General features: G+C 43.3%; 1 protein-coding gene across 1 annotated transcript in view; it reads left to right on the top strand.

Moving 5' to 3' along the window:
• The window catches only part of ankrd52b (ankyrin repeat domain 52b), a 41,345-nt gene that overhangs the window by 4,232 nt on the left and 16,935 nt on the right, over positions 1 to 20,178 (top strand). The window contains exons 2-25 of the mRNA XM_077004855.1: positions 1,649 to 1,732; positions 1,964 to 2,042; positions 2,392 to 2,462; positions 2,559 to 2,759; positions 3,112 to 3,199; positions 4,796 to 4,938; positions 5,145 to 5,357; positions 6,035 to 6,113; positions 6,375 to 6,489; positions 7,058 to 7,140; positions 8,775 to 8,892; positions 9,063 to 9,131; positions 9,226 to 9,366; positions 9,542 to 9,601; positions 9,685 to 9,796; positions 10,266 to 10,337; positions 10,512 to 10,713; positions 12,280 to 12,367; positions 12,573 to 12,690; positions 13,005 to 13,224; positions 13,647 to 13,734; positions 13,811 to 13,894; positions 14,137 to 14,282; positions 14,392 to 14,474. Coding sequence (XP_076860970.1) covers positions 1,649 to 1,732; positions 1,964 to 2,042; positions 2,392 to 2,462; positions 2,559 to 2,759; positions 3,112 to 3,199; positions 4,796 to 4,938; positions 5,145 to 5,357; positions 6,035 to 6,113; positions 6,375 to 6,489; positions 7,058 to 7,140; positions 8,775 to 8,892; positions 9,063 to 9,131; positions 9,226 to 9,366; positions 9,542 to 9,601; positions 9,685 to 9,796; positions 10,266 to 10,337; positions 10,512 to 10,713; positions 12,280 to 12,367; positions 12,573 to 12,690; positions 13,005 to 13,224; positions 13,647 to 13,734; positions 13,811 to 13,894; positions 14,137 to 14,282; positions 14,392 to 14,474 — 2,757 coding nt within the window. The remainder of the gene's footprint in view (positions 1 to 1,648; positions 1,733 to 1,963; positions 2,043 to 2,391; positions 2,463 to 2,558; positions 2,760 to 3,111; positions 3,200 to 4,795; positions 4,939 to 5,144; positions 5,358 to 6,034; positions 6,114 to 6,374; positions 6,490 to 7,057; positions 7,141 to 8,774; positions 8,893 to 9,062; positions 9,132 to 9,225; positions 9,367 to 9,541; positions 9,602 to 9,684; positions 9,797 to 10,265; positions 10,338 to 10,511; positions 10,714 to 12,279; positions 12,368 to 12,572; positions 12,691 to 13,004; positions 13,225 to 13,646; positions 13,735 to 13,810; positions 13,895 to 14,136; positions 14,283 to 14,391; positions 14,475 to 20,178) is intronic.

Genomic DNA, 20,178 nt, shown 5'->3' with positions numbered 1-20,178 from the left:
TGTATTAATGGCACCAGTTTGAAGTCATTAACAGCATAAAAGACACCTGCCCACAACCTCAAACAGTCACACTCCAAACTCCACTATGGTGAAGACGAAAGAGCTGTCGGAGGACACCAGAAACCGAATTGTAGGCTGGGAAGACTGAATCTGCAATAGGCAAGCAGCTTGGTGTGAAGAAATCTACTGTGGGAGCAATAATCAGAAAATGGAAGACCTACAAGACCACTACTAATCTCCCTCGATCTGGGGCTCCACGCAAGCTCTCAGCCCGTGGGGTCAAAATGATCACAAGAACAGTGAGGAAAAATCCCAGAACCACAAGGGGGGATCTAGTGAATGACCTGCAGAAAGCTGGGACCAACGATACAAAGGCTACCATCAGCAACACACTACGACGATAGGGGCTCGGATCTTGCAGTGCCAGACGTGTCCCCCTGCTTAAGCCAGGCACGTCTGAAGTTTGCTAGAGAGCATTTGGATGTTCCAGAAGAGTATTGGGAGAATGTCATATGGTCAGATGAAACCAAAGTAGAACTATTTGGTAAAAACACAACTCGTCGTGTTTGGAGGACAGTGAATGCTGAGTTGCATCCAAAGAACACCATACCAACTGTCAAGCATGGGGGTGGCAACATCATGCTTTGGGGCTGTTTCTCTGCAAAGGGCCGGGTGGTCCGTGTACATGAAAGAATGAATGGGGCCATGTATTGTGAGATTTTGGGTGCAAACCTCCTTCCATCAGCAAGGGCAATGAAGATGAAACGTGAGGAGATCTGCATGGAGGAATGGGCCAACATACCAGCAACAGTGTGTGCCAACCTTTTGAAGACTTACAGAAAACGTTTGACCTCTGTCATTGCCAACAGAGGATATACAACAAAGTATTGAGATGAACTTTTGTTATTGACCAAATACTTATTTTCCACCATTATTTGCAAATAAATACTTTAAAAGTCAGACAAAATGATTTTCTCAATTTTTTTTCACATTTTGTCTCTCATAGTTGAGGTCTACCTATGATGTCAATTACCGGCCTCTCTCATCTTTTTAAGTGGGAGAACTTGCACAATTGGTGACTGACTAAATACTTATTTTCCCCACTGTATTTGTTAACGTAATACAAGAGAACTGTTCAGTCAGACAGCTATTTGTTGTGAAATGAAGTTACAATTTCAAGCATTTTCAAACACAAAGCAACATTCATTTGTTTGTTTATTTAAAAAAGATAAAAAGGCTTTAAAACGGAAATTAGCACAGTATCTGACTTTAGTATCGTAAATGGTATCGACTTTCAATATATTTTTTTTTAGTATCGTATCGAAGTTGTAATTCTTAGTATCGTGACAAGCCTAATCACCACTCACCTTGTAGGCGTATAAGCTGCAGGTTTAGTCTATTATCCATCAGTTCCCATATGCTCTTCTTGTTTATTTTTGGCCTATTATAATATTTAAAGAATACCCATCTCAAGTTAAGTATAGACATAAAAATGTTTTATGATACAAAAAACATTTTGGTGATACTTATATTTGTCACAAAAGTATGCTTAATAAAACATGCATGATGACATTTATGTTGCAAGAAAACCATGTTCATAATTTTGTATAAACTTTGTACAATTGAAAACACACATTTTCTTTTTCAGTCACCCCTAGTTCAGGCAATATTTAGCCGAAATACAGAAGAGGTGAAGTTTTTATTGCACAAGAAAGATGAAGTCAATGCACTGGTAGGTGTGAAATGTTTCCATCTAATGGCTAAATTGTTCTGTAGTTATTTTTAACCCACTTGAACATGGTCAGGTTTTAGTGTAAAGGCTTTCATGACTTTTTCAAAATCCCTGTGGAAATTTAATTAGCACTCACTGATTGTCTCCCAAATCCCCTGAACATAAGTGGTGATGCTAAAGAGATATGAGGGTACGAGTAAGCTGTGAAATGATTGCTGCTTTTCACGGCAGGACCAAGAACGGCGTTCCCCTTTGCATGCTGCTGCTTGTTTGGGTGATGTTCGTATCATGGACCTCCTCATCAAATCGGGTATGGGCAGTGTTGGCTTATAAGCTTCCTCCACTGTGAGCCATAGTTGTTTTAGAGTAACTCGACAAAACCATTAAATTAGGCTGTACTACTTTAAGGCTATTCTTAAACTTAAGTTTTAAAAATATGACTCTAAATGTGACACATCTAAATGTGATCATATTCTTTTGATGTATAGTATATGTATTTAGTATAAACACAAGCAGTAGATTAGTAAGGTGTGATAAAAGATTTGAAAACATTAAAAGCCACCCCACCCCTCAATCAAAAATAAATTAATATATGAAAATAATAATAATAATAATAAAACATGGCCTGTAAAACTTTCACCATCTCTCTTCTTTCTCAGGTGCTAATGTTAATGCTAAGGACCAAGCATGGCTGACTCCCCTGCATCGGGCAGCTGCCTCGAGGAATGAAGTAAGGGCTTTTCTCCTTTCTCGTATGGCGGTCCTTCCCCCCCACTGTGCGCAATCGTTCTTCTCTTGACTTAATTTTCTCAATTCCCGCTCTCAGAAGGCAGTGGGCTTGCTGCTGAGGCAGGGTGCAGAGGTCAGTGCCCGGGACAGGCTCTGGCAGACACCGCTGCACGTGGCTGCCTCTAACCGTGTCACAAGGTGTGCCGAGGCTCTCGTGCCCCTGTTGAGCAGTCTGAATGTGGCAGACCGGAATGGTAGAACAGCCTTGCACCATGCAGCCTACAGTGGACACGCAGAGGTATTCCCGTGCAAAATGTAATGAATACCGAGAACCGAGAAGGGATCTGATTTGATCTTGTTTGTCAGCTAACTCATTAGTTTGAGATTTTATTTGAACTGGTCAGCAGCTATAAGGTGCATAATTCCCTCTGTCTTGACTAAAATGTTTGTCATCATCTATGTGACTAACGAAGCCCCGTGAGAAATGCAGTTTTGCTACTGTAAAATTGGAGTGCTGCTTGTACGTGTATTTTATACTTTTATACCACACTAATAGCGTCAGAAGTCTGAGACAAGTCTGAGAAGTGAGTTGCAGTTCAAATTTTAGTTGTGGTCCTGGTACAGTGCATAAAATCTGTCCTGTTTCTTAGATGGTGACCTTGCTTCTGAACAAAGGGGCCAATCTGAGTGCCAGTGACAAGAGGGATCGGCAGGCTATCCACTGGGCTGCTTACCTAGGTAAAGTTCTTCCTGGTTTTTCCACTTTTTATTTTTGAACTTATTAATAACTATGAGATCAGAATATGAATTATTTTGTCATGTAATAATAATGCATTACATGCATTTGGGTCGATGTCCTTAGTATTTAAACATACACATTTGCGCAATAAGACTGTGCATAAAAAGATATAAAGATGCTCTTAATGGTGACTCCTTAAGTAGAAAACCTACAGGACAGAAAAAAATAACGTCGTCACCTTTGCTGAAACATAAAGCGTTCACTGTGTGGAACAGTAGGAGGCATTGTATTCCTTTATGAGGAGGGGGTTGTGAGATTTCATAGCAGTAAGAGGCCCAGAACTTTCACCAGCCAGAGGCTGGGAGTGTTGGAGTGTTAGTGTTCTCCAGGCCTCCAGGAAAAAGGTGTTGAGGTTGTCTGGGAGAGATGAGTGTTTGTCTGCCGGAGGGACAGAGATTCTGATATCCTGTGTTGGATGAGATTTTAATGGCTTCCTCACACTAGGGTTTGTGATCCGGGCCCGGATCAGTTAACCGTGCTCGGGCCCGCTTGAAGAGGTGGGCCAGGGCACGATTCGCGTGGACTCGGGCACGGTTCGCTTCTAGTGTGAGCGCTATCCGTGCCCGGGCCCGCTTGGTGCCTTGTCTGATTGGTTCATTTTGCTGGAACTCAAACATGACATCAGTGATGCGACGCTCACGTTAAACAGTCATGAAAAGCGATTAGCAGACAATCGTTGTGTTAAATTATCGATAAATCTGTGCTTGCACCATGTTTCTGCACTCCCAAAACGACTCCAAAAATACAATAAAAATAGAATCGTGAACTCCATAGTGTTGTGCGAGCGCGCAAATAAAGTCCCGTTGTGATGACGTAAGCGTGCTCGGGCGCGGTTGATAAAGGCAGTGTGAGTGCAGGCCGTAGGGGGAGTGGGGAGGGGGGATAACCGGGCCCCAGCACGGAACGAGCAAACCGTGCCTAATGTGAGTACGCCCTAAGTTCATAATGAAACAAAATATGAAGCTGATCCATGAGATGCAAATCTCTTCTGGACAGTTTTTGAACAAAGAAAATATGGGGAATGGATTAGAGTTAAACATCATACTTTACACACAGCAGAGATTGCAATGCATAGCCCAAGGAACTGGAGTCTGACGAGACAAGAACAAGTGAGCCTTGATGTGGTCTGGTGTCACATTTTGATGACATCCCGGGCAAGGATTTCAGTCCAGTCCTGCCGGCCCGTCTGCCAGTCCACATTTTTATTCTGCTCCATTTCAGCAAATTACTCAAAGGTGATTGGTTCAGATGGGTTAGGAATTGCAGCACAGTGTAAATATGGACTGGTTGGAGATTCTGAGCACTTGCTGCTCTAGGGTCTTGAAAGTGAATCGTGGGATATAGCAACAGAAAAATTATAACTAAAGAAATGTGGTGCATCCGAAGGTTAATGTTTGAATCACGTTCTTCAGCCTGTGCAGTGGCTAGCTTTGCCTTTCAGTCTTAATACAGAAAACCATGACCACCAAAGCTCTTGTGCAACTTTAAAATGTGTGGCTTTGTTTTAATTCCATTTGTGTTTTTTGTCTGATCAGGGCATTTGGAGATTGTGAAGCTCTTGGTGTCTCGCAGTGCTGATGTGGCCTGTAGGGACAAGCGGGGTTACACCCCTCTGCATGTAGCTGCTATAAGTGGGCACATTGACGTGGTCAAGTACCTGCTTCATCTGGGAGCTGAGGTGAGGCTAAGTGCCCGGTTATTGCCGGTGAGGGTCCACAATCCAAGTGTGAGTCCTGTAAGATGCCAGCTGAAATGAGTTTGAAAATAATTGTTTCGAATGGCTGAACTTTGCTGAACTCAGCCAAAGTGATGCAGATCCTTATTCTGTGTTTTATTACTAGATGTGTCATTTCATTTTGGTTTTTATGCCTGTACTTCAATCAGATTGATGAACCAAATGCCTTTGGCAACACTTCTCTGCACATGGCCTGTTACAACGGGCAAGAGGCTGTAGCTAATGAATTGGTGAACCGCGGCGCCAACGTGAACCAGCCCAACCTACGAGGCTGTACGCCCCTGCATCTGGCTGCAGTGTCCACCAATGGGGCCCTTTGTCTTGAGCTGCTAGTCAACAATGGTGCAGATGTCAACATGCAGGTCCGTGAGATGAAGACTCGCATGAATTTGACTGTCTTAAAATGGTTCCCCCCCCCCCCCCTTTCAGTTGCTGGGTTTAGGTAGGGTTATGTTGCAACAATGCATTTGCCTTTTTGAATGTTTGATCAGTTTTGAAAACCCTGTCAGGGTAATAACTTGCTTTTCTTTTTTTAGCTTATTAGTAGTATTGATTTAGTAGAATTAACATAATTAATTTGTTTCAAGTGTTTCAAGAGGTGCTTGTGAATGATGTGGGTGGAGGTGGGCATGTGTCAAATATCTCTATATCTCTTATGTCTTCGAAACATATTTATATGTTATATATTGAAAACAAAATTCCCTAATCCCTTAGATTAGAATAATAAAAGTAATTAATATTTAAATATTCAAATGTTCTGGCGAGCCCTAGAAATAGACCATCACAACAGTATATCGTAGTTTACAGTGGTTGGTATAACCCATTGACACTCAGGTGGTCTGTAAATGTTTGAAATTCTTTTAAGAAATTAAATGATTAATTAATTCTGAATCATGTGCTCAACTAGTAAAGCAAATTCTACAATGACTGATATGGGCAGTAGTGCTTGATATGCATTTCTCTTTTCCTAATCATACTGCTCATATAGACTACAGGTTTTTCTCCCAGTGCACATTTAAACATATTTTTCACTCCTCAGAGTAAAGAGGGGAAGAGCCCTTTGCACATGGCTGCCATTCATGGGCGCTTCACCCGTTCCCAGATCCTTATTCAAAATGGTACGACACATTTATTGACATGCCTTTTTCCTTTAACTTTCTGCTTGTTTTATTTCTTGTTACTTGCTTGTTTTTTCCAGTTTCATTGTTCTATGTATTCTAAGTGAAAGACACACACATTTAATCAGCAACACGGATTTCATGGTGTAACCACAAAGAAAGGAAGACGTCTACATGCAGCATTTCTTGACATTTGCACGTGTGCACAGCTAGCTTTTGGTAGCCCTCTTCCTTGACATGCTTTTAATTGATCTCTTTAAGGTGGGGAGATAGACTGTGTGGATAAATATGGCAATACTCCTCTTCATATTGCTGCTAGGCATGGCCATGAACTGCTCATCAGCACTCTGATGACTAACGGTGCTGACACAGCCAGGTAAATGCCGCACGCCTGAACCATGTGCCAGAGCGTAACCTGGGCAATGACCTCTAGCAGTCAGCTTGGCAATGATGCCTGATTACTTTCTTTTTCTTATCCTGTTCACTAGGTATTATTATTGTTATAATGTAAAACATGTAAATAGCACAGCAAATGCAGTTTATTTGATAACCAATTGATTTTTTTAATGTCATTTAACGTTGTTTAGTAAGTTTCACATTGATCTTCAGCACTTCAACTTTAAGCGGATCTTCGTACGATGCAGTGAGAAGAGGAAATGGGACTTAAAGTCTTGATGTTGCGCAGTGAAGCTTCAATAAGCTTCTTTTCTGCTAATATTATAGATTTTTATACAATAAATATCCTCTATAAACCTGTACCTTACTATTGCAACAATGATTATGCTGGAGGATGCTATTGTTCTGGATTGCATTTGTTTGACTCTGAGGCCTTGGGAAATTAGCTTGGAAAACATTTTTTTAAAATCTAGGATCTTACAACAAACTGCAACTTGTACTTCGGAAACAGGATCTTTGACTTTGTCATGTCTGCTTCCTCTTCATAGGCAAGGAATACATGGGATGTTTCCGTTGCATTTGGCAGTGCTTTACGGGTTTTCAGACTGTTGTCGAAAGTTACTCTCCTCAGGTAAAGCTTGTTTTCACTTAAGTACCCACTTACACAGTGTTATTAGGAATATTGTTTTTTTATTGTTTCAACTATGTACGCCAGCACATTATATTTTAAATAAAGCTGTGGCTACAAGGTTAAAGTAGAACTTTAATTTTAGAATGGCATCTGTTTCGTGAGCCATGTAGGCCATACATGAGCAGTTTTTGTCCAGTATTTGTCCAGTAGTGAATTTGAATTTGAATTTTCTTAAGATCTTCAGGATCTATGGCTCATGGTTTTCTTCTGGTAAACCTTCTGAGGTCCTGTTGGTCTGTTCTCTTTCTGATGGTCAATTAGTTTAGTAGTCAAACAGTTTTATGTGTGTTTGAAATTATTATTTTGTCATCCACTGCTATATTCCTGTGTTCTACCAGGTTGGTGGTTATTGTTATTATTGCTATTGGCTCTCAAAGCTACCAAGCATTTTTTACAATGATTACATCCTTTGGGAGAATACGTTTTAGTGCACAGATTGGCCAAATTCCTCAAGGTTTCAAGCAAAGTCCTTTACTGCTCACAACCCTGGGGTTGTGTGCATCATGCTTGGAAAGAACTTGCTACCAATGGTTATCTATGGAGGCTGCTTACTAACTAGTTTCAATCAATCAATCAAATTGTATTTATATAGTGCTTTTTACAACAGTTGTTGTCACAAAGCAGATTTACAAGTGCCGAGTCCTAGCCAAGGGCGACAGTGGCAAGGAAAAACTCCCTAAGATCATGAGGAAGAAACCTTGAGAGGAACCAAGACTCAGGGGGGGAACCCATCCTCCTCTGGCCGACGCCGGTCACCATGCCAATGACAACAATTTAGACAGAAAGAATAAAAAGAAAAGGAAAAGATGCAAGGGATAATGTCCATCTTGGTGTAGGCATATCCGGTTAGGCAGTAGGTGGCCGGCACAGGATGGAGTTTCTGGCTTATTGACTTGATGTGCAGAAATATTTGAAGTTAAGAACTTCCCCATTCTGACACCCTATTCCAGTATGTCTTGCTAAGTCACTGGCTACCCATCCAACTTGTCCATGCTAGGGCTTCAGTGTTTGTATTCTGTTGTTGCAGTGGATTCTAATTTGTGTATTTATTGAGTCTGGATTTCTTTGACAGTGAAAGGGTATGATTTTTTCTGTTAGGTTATGACAGCTTTTATGAGCCATACAGCTTTTTTTTGGGTCCAGTGTGCATGAATTAATGATGCAATGACGCACATCCATGAAATGAGTGAGCAGCCAATTAAGCCAAATACTTATTATCACCTAAATTTGGGGACAGTTTATAAGCTGGGCTTTGATGTCTAAATGGATGTAAATGACACAAAATTAGAGCTGACATTCTGCACATTCTGAAACATGTATAGTCATTGTTTCATTTTAACGCCATACGCAGAATACAGGAGATGGTTACCAAAATCATTACTGGGCAGTTTCTTACAGACTGTACCGTGTATAGTGTGAGAGTAGTTTTATTTCTTTAAACCTAATATAATATGTTTTTTGTTTGTTTGTATAAATGCTGAAAGGTGGCATAATGAAAGCATTGAGAGTTGAAGGTACTTTAATTTACTTTTCTCTAAAGTCAGTGTCCTACATTCTTGTCCTGCCTGTTGCAGGTCAGCTGTATAGCATTGTGTCATCTTTGAGTAAGGAGCATGTGCTGTCTGCTGGATTTGACATCAACACCCCAGACAGCCTGGGGAGGACCTGCCTGCACGCTGCAGCCTCCGGAGGGTAAGGCGCCTCCAACCAGACAAGCCTGGACTGCACTCGTTGATCATTTATGTGTTTAGGTTGACTTGACTTGGGATGTTTAAGATTTCACTTTGGTGGTTACTCATATGACTGAGAGTCCCTTGACTGATTTTAATATTTAAAAAAAATTTATTCATATTTTTTGGCAGAAATGTGGAATGTCTTAACTTGCTGTTGAGCAGTGGTGCAGACTTGATGAAAAAAGATAAACTGGGAAGGCAAGTTATCCGTCTTTGCTAGGAATGTTGTTCTGTTCTCGGCAATCCATGCTGTGGCTTAATGTTACTCATGATTCCATACCCTCCCGTTCAGGGCCTCGTTGCACTATGCGGCAGCGAACGGGAACTTCCAGTGCACAGTGGCCCTCGTGAGTGCTGGAGCTGAGGTCAATGAGCTGGACCTGAAGGGGTGCAGCCCCCTACACTATGCTGCTGCATCCCAGACCTTCCGCAGGTACGGTATTCCCACAGTTCCCACCACCAGTTTCTCCGTTGCCTTGGCTCTGTGGTTAATTCGCAAGGATAGTCATTTGGCAAAAGATTTTGTTCCAAAGTGAACTAGAACTGGCAGGTGAGGCACTTCTGGATTTTGTTGCGTGGCTCTCACGGAACGAGTTCTAATGTTTTAGATTGGACTGCCATCACTTTGGCAACCGGCAGAGTGCTGAGCGAGATAAAGAAGGACTACTGTAAGTACACTTTCTGCTGCCACTAAAGCCATCCCCCATGCCCACGAGTGGGACCTTACGCACTGTCTGCTTCTCCATCCCAGGTGTCTGGAGTATCTTCTGGATAACGGAGCTGACCCAGGCCTGCGCAACAGCAAAGGATTCAGTCCTGTCCACTATGCAGCTGCCTATGGCAACAAGCAGAACTTGGAACTGGTGGGGTTGAATGTGCTGGGCATAGCCCTTTGCTAGACTCAAGCTGTCTCTAGCTTATTATTCCCTGCTTTGGGTTGCAATGATTTCCCCTGTTTGGTATGGGATTAATATGTAGCCATGCAGGAATATGTTTGTGGGTGGATGTTTGAGAGACAGAGGATGTAGGCAAACACGTTCACAAAATAATCCCGTTCAAATGTCCTGTGTGAGCAGAAGCATTGCACAATGGCACATCACAGCCACTGTTAACAAATATAATGGTCGGTGCATATTCTCATATATGGATGCATATTTAATCTTTGACTAATATAGAGCTGTTCAGAAATAAGAATGTGTTATCAATTTCCCAGCCTAGCAGATTTTGTTTGCTGTGCTCAAGATTGCATAATGAGTATATCTTTCTTTTTATAATAGGAAGCTTTATGTGAATGCCTGATCTCTCTTCTCAAAGTACCTTTGCCTCCCCCAGCTCTTAGAAATGTCCTTCAACTGTTTGGGAGATGTGGAGAGCAGTTTCCCTCTGAGCCCTTTACACTTGGCTGTGAGTATTTATGTAAAGCGTCAACAGTATACTCAGAGAAATCACCCTACATGGTGTTTGATATACGAACAGAGATTATCAGTATAGGAAAATCTTCTGTTATTAATTAAAGAAAATTTGCTCTTTGATGTACGTTTGAGTTGGTTTGAAGTTTTTCTCCTCCATCTCCCCCAGGCATGTAACGGTCACTGTGAAGCCCTGCAGCTGCTGGCTGAGACTCTAGTGAGTCTGGACACGAGGGACAGCGGCGGGCGTACGGCACTTTACCTGGCCGTCCAAAGAGGCCACGCCTCCTGCGTGGACGTGCTCCTGGCTCACGGGGCCTCCTGCTTCTTCAAGGAGCGGGTTCGCAAGTGGACGCCCCTCCACGTAGCAGGTGGGTGCCCGCTGCCAGCCAGAACCACAGGCCTTTTATCTCACCGCTGTGTCTAGGTTGTGGAAAGCATTATGTGTTCATCTCAATGCCATGCATACAGACAGTAGAGGTGTGTAGTCATTGAGCCAGTACATGTAGTGAAATGATTTGTTGGAAGCTATTGTAATCACTGTTACAATTCTTGCTAGGGGTGTAATATTATGTGTCATTCGCTCATATGTGTCAATTATTTACACGTCTTAGCCAGAGCAACTTGCGGTTTCAGTCATGTTACCTGGGTGGGCAAATGTCAGCCTAGTCAGTCTTGCCCAAGAATTCTTACTGGTGTAGTATGGTGCATGGACAGGGGTTTGCATCCCACTCTCCTGAGAGGCAGCATCTCACCAAGCCAAATTCCTTGTATGTGTAACATACTTGGCAAAATAAAGAGATTTGGATCTCTACCTGCTACACTTTACCTGGTGGTCAGAGTTTCATTTCATTACATGGAAGACCCAGGTTCAAGGAGACATGTGGTTGCCACCCTCAGCCATCGCTACACCAGCCCTCCTGTGAGCTGCAAGTGCACACAGAAATAATTGACCAGCAGGGAATACCTTCTCCTTGTCAGAGACGTTTTCTGATAACCCCTTAGCCTGAAGATTCAAAATGTTTGCCAATTTGCTCTTCTGAATGAGTACATCCTGCTTTTCACAAGCTCAGTTCTGATATGAAAATAACAGCAAAGCTAAAATATCAGATATTTGTCCCAATCTACCATTTTGAATAATCTGATAAATGCTTAATGATTTCCGTCTCTGTCAGTTTACACTTCTGCTTCTCCATCATTAGCTGCTCACTAGACTCCATTGTCTTATTGCTCCACCCAGGGCGGAGCCATATCCAGTATACTTGCCTCGTCCCTTTCGCAGTAATCTCCCTGCTCATCTTTATGGTACCGTTTTCTCAACAGGCTTTTGCTTGATTGCTTTCATCATTTCGGTGCACAGGGTTTTCTGCGGCAACCTTTTAGAGCTGCCAGTTAAGCACAGCAGATGGGTGTGGGGGTGTTTTTTCCAGACTTTTTATTATGGAACATTTCTGTGCTTGAGTCTGATTTAAATTATTTACTGTTCATGTCCAGTTTGCCTGCTTTTCTTTTATAAACATTCTTCAAACAGCAGACTTCATATTGACATGGCTAACATTAAAGGCCATTACTGCATGCATGCAGTGTACTACAAATGTGCTTTCGTTTGTGCTTCATTTCAGTCACTTAAATCTCTTTTGTTCCACTGTGTACACATTCTGACATTCTTCCATATGTTCAGCTTTTGCTGGTCATATTTCTGTCTGCTTTTATTTCTGTCTGCAGCTTCGCTTCACTGTCCCTGTACTTTTGGGGTTTTGAGGATATATCTGCTGAATGCTGCTTTCTACAAATGTTTACTTCAGAAAACTGTTTTGACGAGAGAAGTTTTTTCTTTACACAGATGGACATGTCCGCGTAAAACCTGCTTACCATTGGAGGCCTTACCATTAATAACATCCCTAACATGTTTATTCTTGGATGATTCTCTGTTGCAGCTGCCAGTGGCCACACAGACTGCTTGTACATGCTGATGAGCCGCGCTGAAAAAGCTGACCTCATTGACCTGGCAGATGTACAGGGCCAGTAAGTGCCATTCTCCGCATGGTTGCCAGTTAGAAAATAATCCCACTTTCAAGTATCTCACTGTTTTGGCCAGTTAATGAAAAAAATCTGAAATGCAATCTCAATTTATTTACAATTTAATGCTAAATTTGGAATGTTTTCATGCTGGTAATTTAATCATGTGATAAGGCTGAGCTAGTTTGGCAGATGTGGCATTTCTGTGTAGGACTCCATTGATGTTGGCCACCCTGGGCAGCCATGTGGACTGTGTCCACATGCTTCTTGAGAGGGGGAGTAAACCTGACACTGGGGACAGGCAGAATCGAACTGCCCTGCACAGAGCGGTGAGCATGGCTAATGGCTGCGGAGGAGGAGGCATTCTTAGGCTTCTGGAATGCTTTACACCCAGTCCCTATTTTAGCTGCTGATTCGTTCCCAAAGTGCAGTTATGGTTTCTTATTGTGTACCTGAGGTCAGTACATGGATGGGAGAGAAGGACATGAGAGCAGCGTTTGCCCACTGTGAAAACCACATGAAATATGTCAAACATGCTACACTCCTTTCACCAGTGCTTGCGTGTGAATGCATACATTTCCCTCTTCCTTGCATTCTGCTCCTATCCACGTGACTGCGTTGTCCTCCCTCGACCTCGACAAAGGCGGCAGTGGGCAGCGAGGACTGTGTGTCGGCCCTGCTGGAGCACGGTGCCTCTGCCCTGTGCAGGGACAGCCATGGCAGGAGCCCGCTGCACTCTGCTGCCTCCGGTGGACACGTCGAGTGCCTGCGGCCCCTGCTGCAAGCAGCTGTGCAGGCAGACCCTCTGGACTCCCTGCTGGATTACAGAAGCTACACACCTGCTCACTGGGCAGCCTACCATGGTGAGTGAAGTTAATCACAGTTTCAACTTCAGAAAATCAACCAAAATGTCTTTTTCTTTCTTTTTTTTTTACTTTGGACATTAAACTGGGTTTATCTTTAATTTCCTGATTAAGTTACACAGCAATTTAATGTCAGAAGTACATAGTGATGGTCATCGTGAAGCTGCAAAGCTTCCTTATTTACAATCTCTTATTAATAACACCATTATATCTGTAATACTTGAATATACCTCATACATACATATTCGTTGCATGCCCCACTAATGAAACATGATGGTTTGATGGTTGGTACCTTCCTATTACAGCTGTTTAACTCTAGATGCTTTCTTGTTAGTTATCATTACGATCACTATTGCACAATATTAGTATAGCTGGTTTATTATTTTATAATGGCCTTTTAAAGTGTTTTTTTTTTCTTTTAGGGCACAAGGACTGTTTGGAAGTTATACTTGAACATAAACCATTAAGTATCCAGGAAGGAAATCCCTTTTCTCCACTGCACTGTGCATTGTGAGTATATTTCATCTGTTTAGAGCAGCTCCACAGAGAGGGACCCATATTAAAACAAACCTGTACTCCCCTGCAGAATGAATGGTCATGACTCAGCAGCTGAGCTGTTGGTGGAAACGGTGGGCACCAAGATCATCAACGTCAGAGATGCCAAAGGAAGGTGAGGACGTTTGGGCCTTCACCCCATGCATCTGTGGTACATTTGCTCCTTTGAAAAAAATTGCTACTAATGTATGCTGATGTATATGCTAATGGAAATTTCAGAAAAGCAATCTTTGTCAATTCCAGTTATGTTGCATAAATAAGTGGTCTCAATGATGAATTAATATGATTGCTTTCACCACTAAACTTGGTTTACAGTCTCAAGTGTGGTGATTATATTTCCCTGCACTTTGTCAAAAGGACTCCCCTGCATGCAGCTGCTCATGCAGAGAAAGTGTCCGGGTTGCAGCTAGCGTTGGTCTGGGGTTCAGAGGTGAACTGTGTTGACTCTTCAGGACGCTCCTCACTGATGGTGGCTGCAGAAAACGGGCAGACATCTGCTGTCGGTGTGTACTCGTTACATGTTCCATGTTTTCCTGTTGGTTTTCTAGCAGAACCAGGAGCTCCCTGTTGCAGTTTCTGGTGTCATGTTTCTTGGTATTGTCTGTTTTGCAGAGATCCTGCTTCACCAGGCCAAAGCGGACCCATCACTGCTGGACATCAACAACAACACAGCACTACACTTGGCCTGTAGTCGAGTAATGTGCCCATTTTCTTGTTCCACACCTTTGTTACATTTCTCTAAGCAACACTACCTTTAAAAGATCTATCTACCCTAATGTCTGGTACACTTTGGGAAATTATACTTAATCAGTGATGACAGATTGCAGGTTTTTTCATAATGTTGTGCAATTCCAAAACTAAGCGGACAGAAATCTTATGCAGAGGGATCACTCCTAAAATGCGTAGAGGTCATGTGGAAAGTTGCCAAGCTTAGCACGTAGTGATTCCCCTACATTGCGTTTTATTCATGACAAAATTGTCATATATGTGACGCTGGGAGGTGGCAGACGGAAGAGACACAGATCCGCTGGTTTCGACAGACGTCACTTTTATTTTAATAACAAAGATTACGCAATAGCGCACGTGGAACACGGAACACAACGTGTAGACTTGGACAACGACGAGCACAAGACGCTGCGCGAACGCACATTAAATAGACAGACCACATCAACCCCACGTGATGACGAGATGAGCCACAGGTGAGACGAATAATTACAAGACACACCCGCACCCACGGAGATACACTGACGCAGACGAGTAGACGCAGACAACGTTAACACACGCCCCAAAGGAAGGGTTTGGGGACCGTAACGTGACAGACGCCCCCACCAAGGGCACTACCTGTCCCGGGGTGCCCACAGGACCGAGTGCCCCGAACCCACGTCGATGGGCGGATCCGAAGCGCCCAGTCCTGCGTCTGGGAGATGACGCCCTCGGTGGAGAGTCCGCCACGAACAGCCTAGAACACCCTCCCTGGGAAGACGGGGGAAAACACGTTAGACACATTCAACGGGACGTTTACAAACACACAAACAGGAACATTAACACACAGAGGCACGAAAGGGAAAAGGAGATTAGGTAGACATACGGGAATACATACGAACACAGGGACAGACACACATGCAACAAGCGCCAGGCTACGCGCCAGTAGGAGGGCGATCAGGGGAGAGAGACCGGGAGCTGCTGGTGCTGCAGGCGCTGCGGTGGGTGGTCCTCCTCCTGCCCTTGCTGCAAACCCTCCACCGGGTGCAGCGCGGCTGGCGGACGCGCCGGGTGCAGCGCGGCTGGACTCTCCTCCCGGCTGACCATATGGCACGCCCCACTCGTCTCGCGACCGCCCTCTGGAGTCGGCAGTGTGAACGTTTTCCTCAGTCTCCATCGCCTCACTGCCCTGGCTCCAGCTCATAGGCTGCTCCGGGCTGCCACCCCGGGAGTAGTCTATCTCCTCTCCTCCGGAGCGCTCGGAGGATGGGCTCACTTCTGGAGTCCACCTCCCCTTCACAGTTCCAGCCGATAGCTCCGAGGGGGGAGGGCTCTCTTCCTCCTCGGTGTAGGAGCCCTCCGAAGGAGGGTAATCCTCCTCCTTCTCCTCACCGTAGTTTACGGTGGAGGCGTCACACACCGAGGGAGGGTAGTCTTCCTCATCGTCCTCCTCCCCACTGTAGTAGTCAGCGGGAGCAGAGCAGACGGAGGGAGGATAGTTGTCCTCCTCTTCCTCTTCGTCCTCCTCCCCGTAATCCACCGTAGGTGTGGAACAGACAGAGGGAGCTGGGTCTTCCTCCTCCTCGCTCTCCTCTTCCTTCTCGCCTTCCCCGTAATCCACTGTGGGAGCGGAACAGACAGAGGGAGCCGAGTCTTCTTCCCCCTCTTCCTCCTCTGATCCCTCGTCCCCGAACTCGCTCTCCGGAGTCTTGGCGGTAGAGCAGAGCTCAAGGACGCCTAACCTGATTGGAGAGAGGTCTTGGGAAGGAGAGGGGTGTCTCTCCCGCTACATCCGCTCCGCGGTGTCGCGGAAGTAGTCCGCTAATTCCGCAGAAGAGGCCTCCCGAGCCCGAAGCAGCATGATGCTGCATAACAGGTCCTGCTCCATCAGTTCGGGAGTTAAGGTGACCGCGCGGCGTTGGGCAGGAGTAGAGGCATGGTGGCACCGGCTAGGTCTCTGACTCCTCTTGGGCCGGGTGGCGTATCCTGGCATCTTCCGGTGTCTCTGGTCGGCTCGTCGTTCTGTGACGCTGGGAGGCGGCAGACGGAAGAGACACAGATCTGCTGGTTTCGACAGATGTCACTTTTATTTTAATAACAAAGATTGCGCAATAGCGCACGTGGAACACGGAACACAACGTGGAGACTTAGACAACAACGAGCACAAGACGCTGCACAAACGCACATTAAATAGACAGACCACATCAACCCCATGTGATGACGAGATGAGCCACAGGTGAGACGAATAATTACAAGACACACCCGCACCCACGGAGATACACTGACGCAGACGAGTAGACGCAGATAACGTTAACACACGCCCCAAAGGAAGGGTTCGGGGACCGTAACGTGACAATATATATATGTGGTGGGCCGTTATCGGCATTAACGGTGTTCGATTATGTGATACTCTTATCGGGCGATATAAAAAATATCGCCATTAATCTATTCTTAAAGTTGGGTTGGGAGCTGGGTCAAAATAGGTAAGCAAACTATGATGACTTTCACCTTGATAGTTTAGCTCGGGTGTATTCCTAACCAAATTGCACAGTAGGGGGCGAGAACAAGTTTTTAAACCTGTTAATTACAAAGACCACAACAAATCGCACATGTGCTTACATGGATGCACCCACGAAGCCACCAGGTTTGCTTCATGGTAAATGCATTTTTAAGAAGCTTCCTAATGGAGAAATTGACAAGACTAAAGTTGTTTGCACCGCAACACGGAATTAGTTTATTGTAGGAGTTCTACCAGTCTGAAGTACCATTTAAATGCAAAGCACCCGTTTGCTAATGCTGAAATGCCGAAAATAGGTTATCGAGCCCTTGTACTAAATGTTGGCTTACATTTCAAATCTCATGTTTAGCTGAATAAACAGGTTATTAATCCCTTTTAATGTACAGTATTTAGGCTTACAAATTAATGTTTGACTGAATATGCCCTCTATAAAGTATAGGCTTACAGTACTATTTTCATGTTTAACTGAATAAACCATTGAACACAAGTAGCCTACATTTTTTTCTTCAAGTATCAAAGTAGAACAGCTTTCTCAAGCAGTCATTGATACATTTTGGAAACAGGAGATGAACCCCTGGTCTAATGCACCCTGTGTATTAAGAAACCTTATGACTTTTAGTCATTACTTGGGTAGCATGCATATTCTGAATGAGCCATTTTAATCTAGATTAATCTAATTAATTTCAAGATTTCAGTGAGATTAATCTAGATTAAAAAAATTAATCTATGCCCACCCCTAATTTTATATGCTATACAACTCTCACAGTCCTCCTCAAACCGAACCAGTGTGCATGTCCGCGCAGCGCGGACGGTTACTTGTGCAATACAACTGGACCTACAGAACAGACATTCATACAGTGCCATTCATTCAGTAGTATTGTAATAGTGCATATATATCTGCGTGAATGGCTGAAACACAGTCACTGATGTAAACTATGGACCCGCTCTGCGCGGCCCACTGATCAGCTGATGTGCGCCGTGTTGTCAGTCAGTATGTATGTCCAGACACAGTGTACTGCGCAGGTAACCAGTCCGTGCTGCGTGGATCTGCACACTGTTCAGTTTGAGGAGGACTGAGATGTTTATCTTCCCGTATGGAAGCCCTTTGTGCCGCATCACGCGATGCGGTTACCGCTTCTGGTGTAATGTTCTGAAGATTTCAGTGTGAATCTGAACATGAAGTATGATTACACATACAAACTGCACCTCCGAATCAGGCCAGTCACAGCTGATAGCACGCTAGCCAACAGTACTATGGAGAAATTTTCCCTGAATTACGAGATGCCTCACTGAGCAGCCTCCCGCCATACCCAGTTCACAAACTGAAAGCACAAAATGGCGCGAGTGCGTAGATGACGTCAGATTTCATTCCATATATTCAGACTTTCACCACTTGAAAGTCTGAATATATGGAATGAAAGTCTGAATATATGTAATGAAAGTCTGAATATATGGAATGAAAACCTGAATATATGGAATGAAAACCTGAATATATGGAATGAAAGTCTGAATATATGGAATGAAAACCTGAATATATGGAATGAAAACCTGAATATATGGAATGAAAACCTGAATATATGGAATGAAAACCTGAATATATTGAATGAAAGTCTGAATATATTGAATGAAAGTCTGAATATATGGAATGAAAGTCTGAATATATGGAATGAAAGTCTGAATATATTGAATGAAAGTCTGAATATATTGAATGAAAGTCTGAATATATTGAATGAAAACCTGAATATATGGAATGAAAACCTGAATATATAGAATGAAAGTGAATATATAGAATGAAAGTCTGAATATATAGAATGAAAGTCTGAATATATGGAATGAAAGTCTGAATATATGGAATGAAAGTCTGAATATATGGAATGAAAACCTGAATATATGGAATGAAAACCTGAATATATGGAATGAAAACCTGAATATATGGAATGAAAGTCTGAATATATAGAATGAAAGTCTGAATATATTGAATGAAAGTCTGAATATATGGAATGAAAACCTGAATATATGGAATGAAACCTGACGTCTTTGACGCACTCGCACCGTTTTGTGCTTTCAGTTTGTGGTACCAGGTATTATAGGAAATTGTAACTACTTCGTTTCACAACAAATATCTGTCTGACTGAACAGTTCTCTTGTATTACATTAACAAATATGAGCCTCTTGTAATTCCAGGACGAAACATGAGAGAACGTGAAGACGTTAAGATTGGGCGTTTTGAAAATAAACAACCATTAAATAATGTGATTAAAAGCGAATTATTTCGAATCATTTTGAGTATATGTATAAATATTTAACTTAATTAAGTTTAACGTGCTGGGAAATATTGAACTGGACCTTTAAAGTGACTTACAAGTGCTTTAATTCCACCTTAAAAAGGTGTATGAACCCTGCAAACATGACTGTTCATTGCGCTGAGGCCCGGCACGCGCGAAGTTACAAAATTCGAGACGTATACGACCTCGCGAATCGACAACGTGCGAGACCCTCGCGCATGGACGGAGCCACTGCGATTACATCATTTTCGCCGCGGACCCTCAACGCTCGCGACGCGTCAAGTATAAACCAGGCTTAAATCGATCGATCACCAGTGGTTGGCGCCAGAGCGAACTAGTAACTCATTGAATCATAGATGTAGATCAGAGATAAATAAACTAGATTTTTTTCAGCGTGAGAAATCAGATGTATGGCGTGTGTGGCAACCCTGCAAACCGCAGCTCCGAATCAAGCGAATCACCGCTGATAGCATGCTAGCCAGCAGTACTATGGAGAAATGTTCTATTTATTCTGCTTGTAAGCAGTACGCCATCATAGCTCGTGCACTGGTCAGGGTGTTTATCATCTCCTCCATACTGAGGATTGCTAGGGGTGTGACGATACACGATATTGGGTTCACGAGAACGAGACGTGATGAGATTTTAAGGAAACTAAAATGACAAATTATATGACTGGACAACATACTTTTATTTAACTGAGTTAGTTACACATGCATTTTGAAATGTTTTATTAGAACTCTTAACATGCATGATGCAAGCATGAACTTAATAAACTTGTCCTACAAATTGAAATTAAAATAAAATTTCATAAAAGTTAAAATAAAATAAATAAAAATATTTCTCCTTTTTTCAAGCGCAAACAATACAGCGAGTCCCCGACGGTGTTAGACCGAA

This window comes from Brachyhypopomus gauderio, chromosome 1 (genome assembly GCF_052324685.1).
Source record: "Brachyhypopomus gauderio isolate BG-103 chromosome 1, BGAUD_0.2, whole genome shotgun sequence".
In the NCBI taxonomy this organism is placed as follows: domain Eukaryota; kingdom Metazoa; phylum Chordata; class Actinopteri; order Gymnotiformes; family Hypopomidae; genus Brachyhypopomus; species Brachyhypopomus gauderio.
This window is presented reverse-complemented; position numbering and strand designations above follow the sequence as displayed.